The sequence below is a fragment of the Lathyrus oleraceus genome, chromosome 1, assembly GCF_024323335.1.
Source record: "Lathyrus oleraceus cultivar Zhongwan6 chromosome 1, CAAS_Psat_ZW6_1.0, whole genome shotgun sequence".
Taxonomy (NCBI): domain Eukaryota; kingdom Viridiplantae; phylum Streptophyta; class Magnoliopsida; order Fabales; family Fabaceae; genus Lathyrus; species Lathyrus oleraceus.
This window is the reverse complement of record NC_066579.1, coordinates 173,020,537-173,034,959: the sequence shown is the minus strand read 5'-3', so window position 1 is coordinate 173,034,959 and position 14,423 is coordinate 173,020,537. Positions and strand designations below refer to the sequence as shown.

Genomic DNA, 14,423 nt, shown 5'->3' with positions numbered 1-14,423 from the left:
TTTCAAGTATTGAAAATTTTATCAAACATTCTGAAATCTGAAAGTTTTGAGCCTTAAAATGATATAATTCTGAAAAGTAATATTGATAAGGATTATATTTTAATGTTAGGTTTTGGATTCTTCAGTCTATAAAAGATTATTCTTCATCTCTTAAGAATTAGTGTGATTCTTAATTCATCATAGTGTATCATGAAAGATGATGTAAAATAGAAAGTGGTGTGCTTTCTTGTTTGAGTATTAAGTGTTCATTGTGAAGAGTCTTGATGTGAAGATTATAATTAAAAATCTTGATACATAGTGAGAAATCCTGTAATCAAAAAAGAGACTAGATGTACCATTCAGTTGGAGAAAGCAAACGAGAATAGATATCCTTGTTTAATTTACACATTTATAAGTGGTTATTCAAATTTTCAAGTATTGAAAATTTTATCAAACACTCTGAAATCCGAAAGTTCTGAGTCTTAAAGTGATATTATTCTGAAAAGTAATATTGTTAAGGATTATATTTTCATGTTAGGTTTGGAATTTTTCAATTTATAAAAGATTATTCTTCATCTCTTAAGAATTAATGTGATTCTTAATTCATCAGTGTTTGGTGAAAGGTGATATAAAATAGAAAGTGGTGTGCTTTCTTGCTTGGGTATTAAGTTTTCATTATTAAGAGTCAGTGTATTAAGTGTTCATTGTTCAGAGTCTCGAAATGATGCTTGTAATTAAAAATCTTGATACATAGTGAAAATTTCTCTAATAAAAAAAGGGAGTAGATATACCATTCAGTTGAAGAAAGAAAACCAAAATATATATGTTTGTGTTTCTCTTCTCCCTTACATTTTATATTCCACATTTTACTTAGTATTATTTTTGGATTAATTATAACTTCACAAACCAGCCTCCACTAAAGTAAATTGTCATAAATAAGCACTTAAATAAAAAAAAATCTAGCTTCTTATGTTTTTTTCGTTTAAAAACCATGTCAAGCAATCATATATATATATATATATATATATATATATATATATATATATATATATATATATATATATATATATATATATATATATGTATGTATATATATATATATATATATATGTTATCAAATTAATTAAAAAAGCTTTTTTTATTCGTACCCATTTTTAATGATAGTGCAAGAAAGCTAGGGAAAACATAAAGGAGGATGGATTTTTATTTTCAATTTTCACGTGCAAGACCTTTTCTAAGTTGTTTCCAAATACTTATATGCTTCCTAATGCTATGATGCACATAAAGAATCCGAGGATACCGTCCAATATACATTAATGTTAAAGTATCGTAATTTTGACATCATACAAAACATATCTAACGGAAGTCGCACTCACACATATTTCTATATTGTTGGATTCTATGTTGATTTAACCATTGTATGAACCTTTTGATCTATAATGTCATTCAATTGCTTCTTGTTCATAATGCTTTTTATGTGAGATACTCTTTTAATCTGATTTTGGGCATATAGGGAATAATGACCATTAGTCTATGTGTTAAACCTAGGAAATTGTTGTACTTATGTTGGTTGAATAGAAATAGGAGAACCCGAGTAGAGGCATAGGAAATTAACGTTTTATACATCGTCTAACCATGCTTACGCTGGTGGACTAGAGATAAGAAGCTCCAAGTAGTGGTTTTTGAGTTATTTCGTGAGGGATCGACTATAACAGTTTTTTTTAATTCGTTGTGGTGTTATGGTGATAAGATCATTCATACATGACATCAATCATCAACAATAGAGAAATAGGGGATTATAGAACACAACCTAACCTCTTTTATGATATTGTTTAATCGTTTATTTACTTTTCACACTGAAACTCGAAAACGCCTTCTTACTAGTTTTCTATATATTGCACACATATTGTCTTGCTTGAAGGTAGTCCCTGTGGACTCGATCTTTTTACTATTGCGAAATTATCGGTACACTTATCGAGAAGTCATCAGTATCAAATGCTAAACAAAAACTACCAAACGATGTAGTTTTTCATCATCAAAGAGAGGGAGACTGTGAAGAAGGTGTCTCTTATAATCTTGGTTGAATTTTTATAAATACAACCATATCAACAAATAAGAAAAATGAAAGGACCTTAAATATAAAAAGCTCAAAATGACAAACTCATTAGTTAAAGTCAAAAGTCTTTAAAGTATTTGTCTTTACATTTGATAGATTACCTTTTAAGTTCAAATATCACTTCAAGACTTATAAAAACTTATAAAATCAAAAAATAACTTGTTTCCAACATACAAAAAGAGAAGATAAAAATAATTATGGTAATAGATTATCATACATAATCAATTACATGTTGGTGTAACCTGTTTTCAACATAAAAGAGGTAAAAGCACAATGGTAATCGATTACCATATATGTTTAATCGAATACATGATGTTGGATATGTATTTTTTTTCTCACATTAAAAACATGTAATCGATTACATCAGTCTGACAACCTATTTTTTCACGAACTAATGTCTTTTTATGCATTATTCAAGTTGTGCAGTGGTTCATCATACCTATTCAAAGTATAATAATGATTCATGGTGTCTTCTTAAAGTCTATAAATTCTTGTTTAATTTCTAAACACTTTTAACTTTTACATAAGAAATTTACACATTTATAAGTGGTTATTCAAATTTTTGACTATTGAAAATTTTATCTTACATTCTGAAACTCGAAATTCCTGAGCTTTAAAGTGATATTGTTCTGAAAAATAATATTGATAAGGATTATATTTTCATGTTAGGTTTGGGATTCTTCGGCCTATAAAAGATTATTCTTCATCTTTTAAGAATTTGTGTGATTCTTAATTCACCCGTGTTTGGTGAAAGATGATATAAAATAAAAAAGTGGTGTACTTTCTTGTTTGAATATTAAGTGTTCATTGTAAAGAGTATGAGTATTAAGTGTTCATTAAGAATAATCTTGGTGTGAGACTTGTAATTAAAAATCTTGATACATAACAAAAAAAATCCTCTAAAAAAAGACCTAGATATACCATTCAGATGGAGAAAACAAATCAGAATATATATCATTTGTGTTTCTAGCTTCTTAATTTTTTTCGTTTGAAAAACATGTCAAACAATCATATATATATATATATATATATATATATATATATATATATATATATATATATATATATATATATATATATATATATATATATTATCAAATTAATTTAAAAAAAAACATTTTTTATTCATAGCCATTTTTAGTGATAGTGCAAGAAAGCTAGGGAAAACATAAAGGAGGATGGATTTTTATTTTCAATTTTCATGTGCAAGACCAAATTATTTGTTATTGGAATGACAAATTATGAAACAATTTTCAATTGCAAAAAGATGTTTAACTGTTAAATTGGTAACAACCATTCATCAACATAAGTTTTAAGATAATTATGATAGATATCAAACATCTTGAATGATCAACAATTATTATGATTAACTAAGAATGTAAACACTCTACATTGACAGTATATAAATAAACAATAATGGATGTCAAGATTGTAATGTATAATTTCAGAAAACATATTTTTCAATAAAAGAGGTTAGATTGTGATGCAACCAGCATTCAAATCAAAGAAACCTTACTAGAATTACTGCCAAGTAATCAAACAAGATAAAAACTATTTTCAGATTCCAAAGACGGCCTTGCTGATAAAGTATATGTTCTACACTGACATCAATACTACAAAATATATCATTTTGGTAAGCAATTGAAAGAATCGCTGCAAGTAAAGTATAGAGATGCAATGGATTCACTTACACAACATTCCTTCATCATCACCGGCAATCTGCAAAAGAACAAGTTGCATTGTATAAGATTAAGTACTTGGAGTTGGAGGTTTGTTAAATTCTACGACTCAAAATTACATGTGACGACGTCAGATATCAATTCAGCTGCAATAACTCCAATACAAATTTTAATCAGACGAGTGTAATACTCACAAGTAATTGATTTAGTTTTAATCTTCAAGGTTGTTGAAATTTTTTGAAATGCCAATCAAAAAATTATTTAGACAATGAATGCTTACGATCTGATTCTTTGTCTTCGTCATACCATCTTAGGTTTGACATAATAATTCTATTAATGGTGACGCACACTTGAAAAGAAGCTTACTTGGCAATCCAATTTAGAAGCTAAAAATGGAACTCACATACAAAACAGAAATACTAATCTTATCTTAAGTTAGCAGCACGCCAAATTTAACAAAACAAAAATGGATTACAGAGAGAAAAAAAGTTACAGTAAAAACTAACAAAATCATTCCAGATCCAACTTTCTGTCCATTACCTAAAAATAGCAATTAATAATATTTCATTACTGTATATAAAATCCAAAACTCAAATTTCAAATCTATCAACTTTTTCAAAACATCAAAATCCCAGGACTCTCTCTATCTATCCTATTCCAAGATATGGCGTCTTCATCGCAAAAGATACTTGTAACCGGCGGGGCCGGTTTCATTGGCGCTCACACTGTTGTTCAGCTTCTCAAAGACGGGTTTCATGTTTCCATCATTGATAATTTTGATAATTCTGCTATGGAAGCAGTGGACCGTGTTCGTGAAATTGTTGGTCCAAACCTTTCACAGAATCTTGAATTCACACTGGGAGATCTCAGGAATAAAGATGATTTGGAGAAACTTTTCTCAAAAACTAAATTCGATGCTGTCATTCATTTTGCTGGGTTAAAAGCAGTTGGTGAAAGTGTTGCAAATCCTCGTCGTTATTTTGATAATAATCTTGTTGGCACCATCAACCTCTATGAAGTTATGGCTAAGCACAATTGCAAAAACATGGTTTTCTCATCGTCTGCCACTGTTTATGGCCAACCTAAAAAGATGCCATGTGTGGAGGATTTTGAGTTACAAGCAACAAACCCTTATGGACGGACGAAGCTTTTCCTTGAAGAAATCGCACGAGATATTTCGAAAGCTGAGCCGGAATGGAGAATCATTTTACTGAGATACTTTAATCCAGTTGGGGCACATGAAAGTGGTAAATTGGGTGAAGATCCTAGAGGTATCCCAAATAACCTCATGCCTTATATACAACAAGTAGCCGTTGGAAGATTACCCGAGCTCAATGTATATGGTCATGATTATCCTACAAGGGATGGCTCTGCGGTACGGGACTATATCCACGTGATGGACTTAGCAAATGGTCACATTGCCGCCCTGAGAAAGCTTTTCGCAACGGAAAACATAGGTTGTACGGCTTACAATTTGGGAACCGGTCGGGGTACATCTGTGCTTGAAATGGTTGACGCATTTAATAAAGCTTCTGGTAAGAAAATCGCATTGAAATTGTGTCCGAGAAGGCCAGGAGATGCTATAGAGGTTTATGCATCTACAGAGAAAGCAGAGAGAGAACTCGGTTGGAAGGCCAAATATGGTGTGGAGGAGATGTGCAGGGATCAGTGGAATTGGGCAAAGAACAACCCGTGGGGTTACTCGGGAAAGCCTTGAATCAGCTAGACAAATACACTACTCATCTACCGATATTTTGTATACAAATAGGCCTCCCATTGTTAAAGAGTACTTGAAGCATGTATATGTCAAACACTAATTTTAACCGCTAATTGAAACCAACATTCAATAACTAATACAACTAAATTACTTAAATGGCTCAAATGGCTCAAAATTCTGAAACGTAATAGGGTTTAACAAAATGTTGTTAAACTACAATCTAAGCCGCGACATCAAAGGTTACTAACGTCTCTGCAATGTAACCATAATTGAAACCCTAACAGTAGTCTTTGAATGTGATTCATAGCGATATATCAAATTCCGCGATTTAAAAACCAACATTCAATTGCCTAATAAACACAAACTGTTTAAATGACTATGAATATTGAAACTTCAGAGGGTTTACAAACAAATGAGTCAACAAGATATCATAAAATTTCATTTGTTTCTTCTTCGCTATTACAAAGCTACGATTTTGATGGTTGAAAGGAATGTAGCAAAGACAATAGTAACATAAAATTGAAATGAGGCAAGGCTAAAACAAAGCAACAGTGCAAGTAATAATAGCTTTTCTTCATAGAAAAGTTTGAGAATTCAGAAAGAAAAAAAAAGTAAAAGGAAAGAGAAAAAAGACACTAACATTTTTCATCTTCTCATCTCTGTTTCCAGCAACGGAACAGACGAAAGTTTGTTGAGCGGAAACTTTAGACTCTCTAATTTTAACTTTTCAGGAACTTGATGATTTTGCTTCTGAGTCTGTTCATGTTTTATACTGTAATCAGAAAGAAAAGGGTAGTAAATTGTTTTCATGGGTTAATGGTGTTGCTATTAATTGAGATGTTTGAGTATTTTACTTTATTTATCCCTATTAGTCTTACATATGTACTGTCTTTAGTACATTTGAAGGTATTAAAGAAAATGAAAAAATCTTTATTTTTATAGCTAGCGTTTTATCTTCTTCTCAGCTTTAGAGTATTAGGGTTTTCTAATTCTTTATTTTTATAGCTAGGGTTTTATCTTCTTCTCAGCTTTAGAGTATTAGGGTTTTCTAATTCTTTATTTTTATAGCTAGCGTTTTATCTTCTTCTCAGCTTTAGAGTATTAGGGTTTTCTAATAGTTTTGATAGTGTTCACTTTTAGAGTTTATGATATATCCTTCCTCCAAAGAATTCAAATCATGCTCAATTCAATAACCTAGAACTTCAATCTGTCTATCTTGTCATGCAAGCATTTGCTGCTTCAGAAAGATTGAGAATGTGATTTACCATATGCACATCTTATTACTCCTCTCTTTAAGTACTATAATGTCGATACGAGTGGGGGACTAAAGATAGAGATGGACACTCGTGATCATCGAGTTGAAGTCGATGTTATCAACAAAATGGATATAATAAGGGATCATGTTGATTACTGCCTCAAACATAAGAGTGAACTAAATCAGCTATATATGATTCTTCTCCATTTTCTTCCTCAACATCTACTTTTGCGTTTGAAGGTGGGCCTACAAACTAAATGATTATGGATGAGTTACTTAGCATTTGAAGGTTTATAACTCAAGAATTTGATGGACTTCGTCAGGATATGGATGGTATCTCACAAAGGCTAAATGAACTAGACGCATTTCAAGAGGATGATGATGATTTTAGTTGCTCGTTTAGCGCTTATGTCTTAGCCGCATGCTTTATGACTTGTATATTTTTGTGGTTTTGGTGGTTATTTGCATGGTCTATCTGAATTATTTGATGGTTGTCCTATGATTGTTTCATTAACTATCATATGGGTTTTCTCTATGTCTTTATGATATGTTTATTGGATGCCACATGAATTATTATTGTTTTTCTTTTTTTTTATAATGTTAAAAGGGGCACAAAAGATATGCATGTTCTTTTTTGTTTATCTTATTTCTGGACACTAACGCTTTAATTGCAAAATAAATGGGGAGATATCAAATGCTAAACAAGATAAGGGGAAGTATCAAATGTTAAATAAAAACTATCAAATGATGTAGTTTGTCATCATAAAAAAATGGAGAGATTGTGAAGAAGATCTCTCCTATAATCTTAGTTGAATTTTTATAAATACATCGACATCAACAAAGAAGAAAAAGGTAAGGACCTTAAATATCAAAAGCACAAAATGAAAAACTCATTAGTTAAAGTCAAAAATCTTTAAAGTATTTGTCTTTACATTTGATAGATTACCTTTTAAGTTCAAATATCACTTCAAGGCTTATAAAAACTTGCAAAATCAAAAAACAACTTATTTCCAACATACAAAAAGAGAAGATAAAAACCATTATGGTAATTGATTACCATACATATGTAATCAATTACATGTCGGTGCAACTTGTTTTCAACATAAAAGAGGTAAAAAAACACAATGGTAATCGATTACCATATATATTTAATCGATTACATGATGTTGGATATGTATTTTTTTTCTCACATTAAAAACATATAATCGATTACATCAACCTGACAACCTATTTTTTTCACGAACCAGTGTCTTTTTATGCATTGTTCAAGTTTTGCAGTGGTTTATGATGCCTCTTCAAAGCGTTATAATCATTCATGGTGCCTTCTTAAAGTCTATAAATCCTTGTTTAATTTCTTAAAAAAATTAACCTTTCCATAAGAAATTTACATATTTATCGGTGGTTATTCAAATTTTCAAGTATTGAAAATTTTATCAAACATTCTGAAATCTGAAAGTTTTGAGCCTTAAAATGATATAATTCTGAAAAGTAATATTGATAAGGATTATATTTTAATGTTAGGTTTTGGATTCTTCAGTCTATAAAAGATTATTCTTCATCTCTTAAGAATTAGTGTGATTCTTAATTCATCATAGTGTATCATGAAAGATGATGTAAAATAGAAAGTGGTGTGCTTTCTTGTTTGAGTATTAAGTGTTCATTGTGAAGAGTCTTGATGTGAAGATTGTAATTAAAAATCTTGATACATAGTGAGAAATCCTCTAATCAAAAAAGAGACTAGATGTACCATTCAGTTGGAGAAAGCAAACGAGAATACATATCCTTGTTTAATTTACACATTTATAAGTGGTTATTCAAATTTTCAAGTATTGAAAATTTTATCAAACACTCTGAAATCCGAAAGTTCTGAGTCTTAAAGTTATATTATTCTGAAAAGTAATATTGTTAAGGATTATATTTTCATGTTAGGTTTGGAATTTTTCAACCTATAAAAGATTATTCTTCATCTCTTAAGAATTAATGTGATTCTTAATTCATCAGTGTTTGGTGAAAGGTGATATAAAATAGAAAGTGGTGTGCTTTCTTGCTTGGGTATTAAGTTTTCATTATGAAGAGTCAGTGTATTAAGTGTTCATTGTTCAGAGTCTTGATATGAGGCTTGTAATTAAAAATCTTGATACATAGTGAAAATTTCTCTAATAAAAAAAGGGACTAGATATACCATTCAGTTGAAGAAAGCAAACCAAAATATATATGTTTGTGTTTCTCTTCTCCTTACATTTTATATTCCACATTTTACTTATTATTATTTTTGGATTAATTATAACTTCACAAACCATCCTCCACTAAAGTAAATTGTCATAAATAAGCACTTAAATAAAAAAAAATCTAGCTTCTTATATTTTTTTCGTTTGAAAACCATGTCAAACAATTATATATATATATATATATATATATATATATATATATATATATATATATATATATATATATATATATATATATATATATATATATATATATATATATATGTTATCAAATTAATTAAAAAAGCTTTTTTTATTCGTACCCATTTTTAATGATAGTGCAAGAAAGCTAGGGAAAACATAAAGGAGGATGAATTTTTATTTTCAATTTTCACGTGCAAGACCTTTTCTAAGTTGTTTCCAAATACTTATATGCTTCCTAATGCTATGATGCACATAAAGAATCCGAGGATACCGTCCAATATACATTAATGTTAAAGTATCGTAATTTTGACATCATACAAAACATATCTAACGTAAGTCGCACTCACACATATTTCTATATTGTTGGATTCTATGTTGATTTAACCATTGTATGAACCTTTTGATCTATAATGTCATTCAATTGCTTCTTGTTCATAATGCTTTTTATGTGAGATGCTCTCTTAATCTGATTTTGGGCATATAGGGAATAATGACCATTAGTCTATGTGTTAAACCTAGGAAATTGTTGTACTTATGTTGGTTGAATAGAAAGAGGAGAACCCGAGTAGAGGCATAGGAAATTAACGTTTTATACATCGTCTAACCATGCTTACGCTGGTGGACTAGAGATAGAAAGCTCCAAGTAGTGGTTATTGAGTTATTTCGTGAGGGATCGACTATAACAGTTTTTTTAATTCGTTGTGGTGTAATGGTGATAAGATCATTCATACATGACATCAATCATCAACAATAGAGAAATAGGGGATTATAGAACACAACCTAACCTCTTTTATGATATTGTTTAATCGTTTATTTACTTTTCGCACTGAAACTCGAAAACGCCTTCTTACTAGTTTTCTATATATTGCACACATATTGTCTTGCTTGAAGGTAGTCCCTGTGGACTCGATCTTTTTACTATTGCGAAATTATCGGTACACTTATCGAGAAGTCATCAGTATCAAATGCTAAACAAAAACTACCAAACGATGTAGTTTTTAATCATCAAAGAGAGGGAGACTGTGAAGAAGGTGTCTCTTATAATCTTGGTTGAATTTTTATAAATACAACCATATCAACAAATAAGAAAAATGAAAGGACCTTAAATATAAAAAGCTCAAAATGACAAACTCATTAGTTAAAGTCAAACGTCTTTAAAGTATTTGTCTTTACATTTGATAGATTACCTTATAAGTTCAAATATCACTTCAAGACTTATAAAAACTTATAAAATCAAAAAATAACTTGTTTCCAACATACAAAAAGAGAAGATAAAAATAATTATGGTAATAGGTTATCATACATAATCAATTACATGTTGGTGTAACCTGTTTTCAACATAAAAGAGGTAAAAGCACAATGGTAATCGATTACCATATATGTTTAATCGATTACATGATGTTGGATATGTATTTTTTTTCTCACATTAAAAACATGTAATCGATTACATCAGTCTGACAACCTATTTTTTCACGAACTAATGTCTTTTTATGCATTATTCAAGTTGTGCAGTGGTTCATCATACCTATTCAAAGTATAATAATGATTCATGGTGTCTTCTTAAAGTCTGTAAATTCTTGTTTAATTTCTAAACACTTTTAACTTTTACATAAGAAATTTACACATTTATAAGTGGTTATTCAAATTTTTGACTATTGAAAATTTTATCAAACATTCTGAAACTCGAAATTCCTGAGCTTGAAAGTGATATTGTTCTGAAAAATAATATTGATAAGGATTATATTTTCATGTTAGGTTTGGGATTCTTCGGCCTATAAAAGATTATTCTTCATCTTTTAAGAATTTGTGTGATTCTTAATTCATTCGAGCATTGGTATGGCACCGTTTGAAGCTTTGTATGGTAGGAGATGTCGGACACCTTTATGTTGGTATGAGTCCGGTGAGAGTGCTGTGTTTGGACCTGAAATTGTTCAACAAACTACGGAAAAGATTAAGATGATTCAGGAGAAGATGAGAATTGCTCAGAGTCGTCAGAAGAGTTATCATGACAAGAGGAGGAAGTCACTTGAGTTCCAAGAGGGAGATCATGTGTTTCTTCGTGTTACTCCGATAACTGGAGTTGGTCGAGCTTTGAAGTCGAAGAAGTTGACACCTCGATTCATTGGTCCTTATCAGATTTTGGAGAGGATAGGGGAGGTAGCCTATCGTATCGCTTTACCGCCGTCACTTGCGAATTTGCATGAGGTTTTTCATGTATCTCAGTTGAGGAGGTACATTCATGATCCGTCGCATGTAGTCCAAGTAGATGATGTCCAGGTGAGAGATAACCTGACTGTTGAAACATCACCTATGAGGATCGAGGATCGAGAGTTGAAGCAGTTGCGGGGTAAAGAGATTGCCTTGGTGAAGGTAGCTTGGGGAGGACCAGCAGGTGGCAATGTGACTTGGGAACTTGAGAGCCAGATGAAGGAGTCTTATCCTGAGTTATTCACTTGAGGTATGTTTTCGAGGACGAAAACTCTTTTAGTGGGGGAGAGTTGTAACACCCCGATAAAATAAGATAATTATTTAAATTGAGTTAATAATATATTTATTAATTTAATTAAATAATTGGAATTATTATTATTATTGGAATAATAATTATTGGAATATTATTGGGATTATTATTATTGGATTATTTTTATTGTTATTATTGGAATAAAAGTAGAAATCAGTAAAAAGGTTCCATTTGGTAAAAAGAGTTATTTTCACGTGAAAAGGGAAAAGAGGCAGAAAAGGGAAAAAGGGCAAAGAGCCAGAGGACGAAGGTTGAAGGAAGGAAAAGCTTGGAGCTCAAAGATTGCCGGATTTACTCAGGTAAGGGGGGTTTATCATCGATTAATGGGTATTATGGGATAATATGTGATGGGTAGTGAGAAACCATTGATTTGCCTCTGATTGAATGATGTATGATGAATTTGTGAACTTTTGGGATGAACGAAATTGGGATTAAAATTGAAGAAATTCGTAGGAATTAGAGGTAGAAAGGTTAGAAATTTGTGAAATCGAAAGTGTATGATTCGTGTTAGACGAGATGAATGAATTGTGTGTAAAATTTGGACTGTGGAAGGTTGAATTGGATCGATCTCGTAGCAGCAAAAGCCATTGCAGATCTGGAAATTCTGGTTTCTGGTCATACGCGTATGGCACTAGGCAATACGCGTATGATATGGCTGGTACGCGTATGGATGAGGCCTTACGCGTATGAGTGAAAGAGATGAGGTTTTGAACGTGAAATTGTCTTTGTTGGTACGCGTATGGGCGTGGGCAATACGCGTATGGATTTGGTCAGGAATGGGCAATACGCGTATGGATTTGGTCAGGAATGGGCAATACGCGTATGGGCATAGGCAATACGCGTATGGGCAGACTTGTGGTTTTTCTGAACTATGGTTGTGCAGTTTTTGGTTGTTAGGCTGAGTGATGTAACTTAGCTGATGTATGACGTAGTAGGGATCATTTTCCCGTTGTTTTGAGTAGTATAGGTATTAGTAGAGTGTGCTAATACTGTGTTTGATTATGCGGCATGATATGATATGCTTTTGTGATAAAATGTGTTGATGATGTGTGATGGTATGCATGATGCTGTGAATGTATCAGTTATGTATGCATTGTGAATAGACTGTTTTATGGCTTAGAGTGTGAGCATATGTCTATTCCTGAGTTGTTGTTATTGTTGCATTGCTAGATGATTAGCATGCATATTGTGGCCCATTTGGGGTGGTAGCTAATTCCCATGGTGAGGAATTAGTGAGTAAATCATTTTGATTGTTGTTGATGTTTGCATGCTAGGTGATTAGCGTGCATAGCATGGCCCATTTGGGGTGGTAGCTAATTCCCATGGTGAGGAATTAGTGAGTGAGTCACGATGTCTCAAATGAGTGGGACTAGTGAGCTTGGTAGCCGTGCCTGGGTTTGGACGGTGAGGTTGAACTATATGTTCACAAATAGTCGGTACCGCATGCATGGAGTCTCATTGCATAATATATGTATGGCGTATAATATGAATGGATGTATTCCAATATTATACGTGTGTTTGTGTTGGTGTTGATTATTATGTTGAGTTGATGTGCTGTTACTGAATATATGTTTGGATTAGGGTGATGAAGTGTGTTAGATTACTTAACATGACATGATATTTTATAATACTTATTATATTGATTGAGGAACTCACCCTTACAACTATTTTTCAGGTAACGAGCAATGAGTTGAGTAGAAGTTAATGCTTGGAGTCTAGTGTAGTCTCCTTAGTGGGCCGTGCTCTGATAGATGTAACATCGGGATGGGTTGTCTTAACTTGTTTTAAATGTTTTATTGTTGGTTGAGAACCATTTTACATGTAATGTTTTACATGATTGATGAAATTTACATCCGCTGTGTTTTATGCAAATGTCTATGTTTTGAATTAATAAAAGAGCATGACCGTTATATTGTAGAATGGTGTGGAATATTGTGTGACACCCTTAAATGGCATAATTACTCTGATGTTGTATTTTGATATTTAATTTAAATTATTGGGGTATTTTAGAAGGGTGTTACATTAGTGGTATCAGAGCATAGTCGGTCGAGTCGAGTCGTAATTATTCTGTTTCCCCTGTACGGGATAGGTGTTGTGTAACCCTATCAGTACTTATTGTTTTAGTTGTTGGGGTTTCAGAATAGAGATGGCTGGAAGAGGTAGAGATGATGCTGCAATTGCTGAGGCTCTGGGTATGCTAGCTGGAGTACTTGGAGGAAATCCGAATGTTGTGGGAATGGGAACTGCTCGTCAACTGAGTGAGTTCCAGAAGAACAATCCTCCAATGTTCAAGGGAGCATACGATCCAGATGGCGCTCAGAAGTGGTTGAAGGAGATCGAGAGGATCTTCCGAGTAACTGAGTGTGCCGATAACCAGAAGGTCAGGTTCGGTACGCATATGCTGTCAGAGGAAGCAGATGATTGGTGGGTTGCTACCCGCACTGAGTTGGAATCTGCTGGAAATGCTGAGATCACTTGGGCTGTGTTCAGAGAGAGATTTCTGAGGAAGTACTTTCCAGAGGATGTTAGAGGAAAGAAAGAGATAGAGTTCTTGGAATTGAAGTAGGGCAATCGGTCGGTTACTGAGTATGCTGCTAAGTTCACAGAGCTGTCGAAGTATTATACTCCCTATAACGAGGCTACTGGAGAATTTTCAAAGTGTGTGAAGTTTGAGAATGGGTTACGTCCCGAAATCAAGCAGGCTATTGGATATCAGCGGATCAGAGTGTTTTCTGATTTGGTTGACTG

At 32.3% G+C, this 14,423-nt stretch overlaps 2 protein-coding genes across 2 annotated transcripts in view; both read left to right on the top strand.

The window, feature by feature from the left end:
• The window catches only part of LOC127125682 (bifunctional UDP-glucose 4-epimerase and UDP-xylose 4-epimerase 1-like), a 94,113-nt gene that overhangs the window by 67,862 nt on the left and 11,828 nt on the right, over nucleotides 1-14,423 (top strand). The gene's annotated exons all lie outside the window — the stretch shown is intronic.
• LOC127125649 (bifunctional UDP-glucose 4-epimerase and UDP-xylose 4-epimerase 1-like) lies at nucleotides 4,432-5,512 on the top strand. The gene has a single exon (XM_051054438.1). The coding sequence runs from the start codon at nucleotides 4,439-4,441 to the stop codon at nucleotides 5,489-5,491; it is 1,053 nt and encodes a 350-aa protein (XP_050910395.1). The 5' UTR covers nucleotides 4,432-4,438; the 3' UTR covers nucleotides 5,492-5,512.

Bases quoted from the DNA above. Each gene is read 5' to 3' on its own strand.
- LOC127125649 (XM_051054438.1), top strand. From the start codon at position 4,439: ATGGCGTCTTCATCGCAAAAGATACTTGTAACCGGCGGGGCCGGTTTC.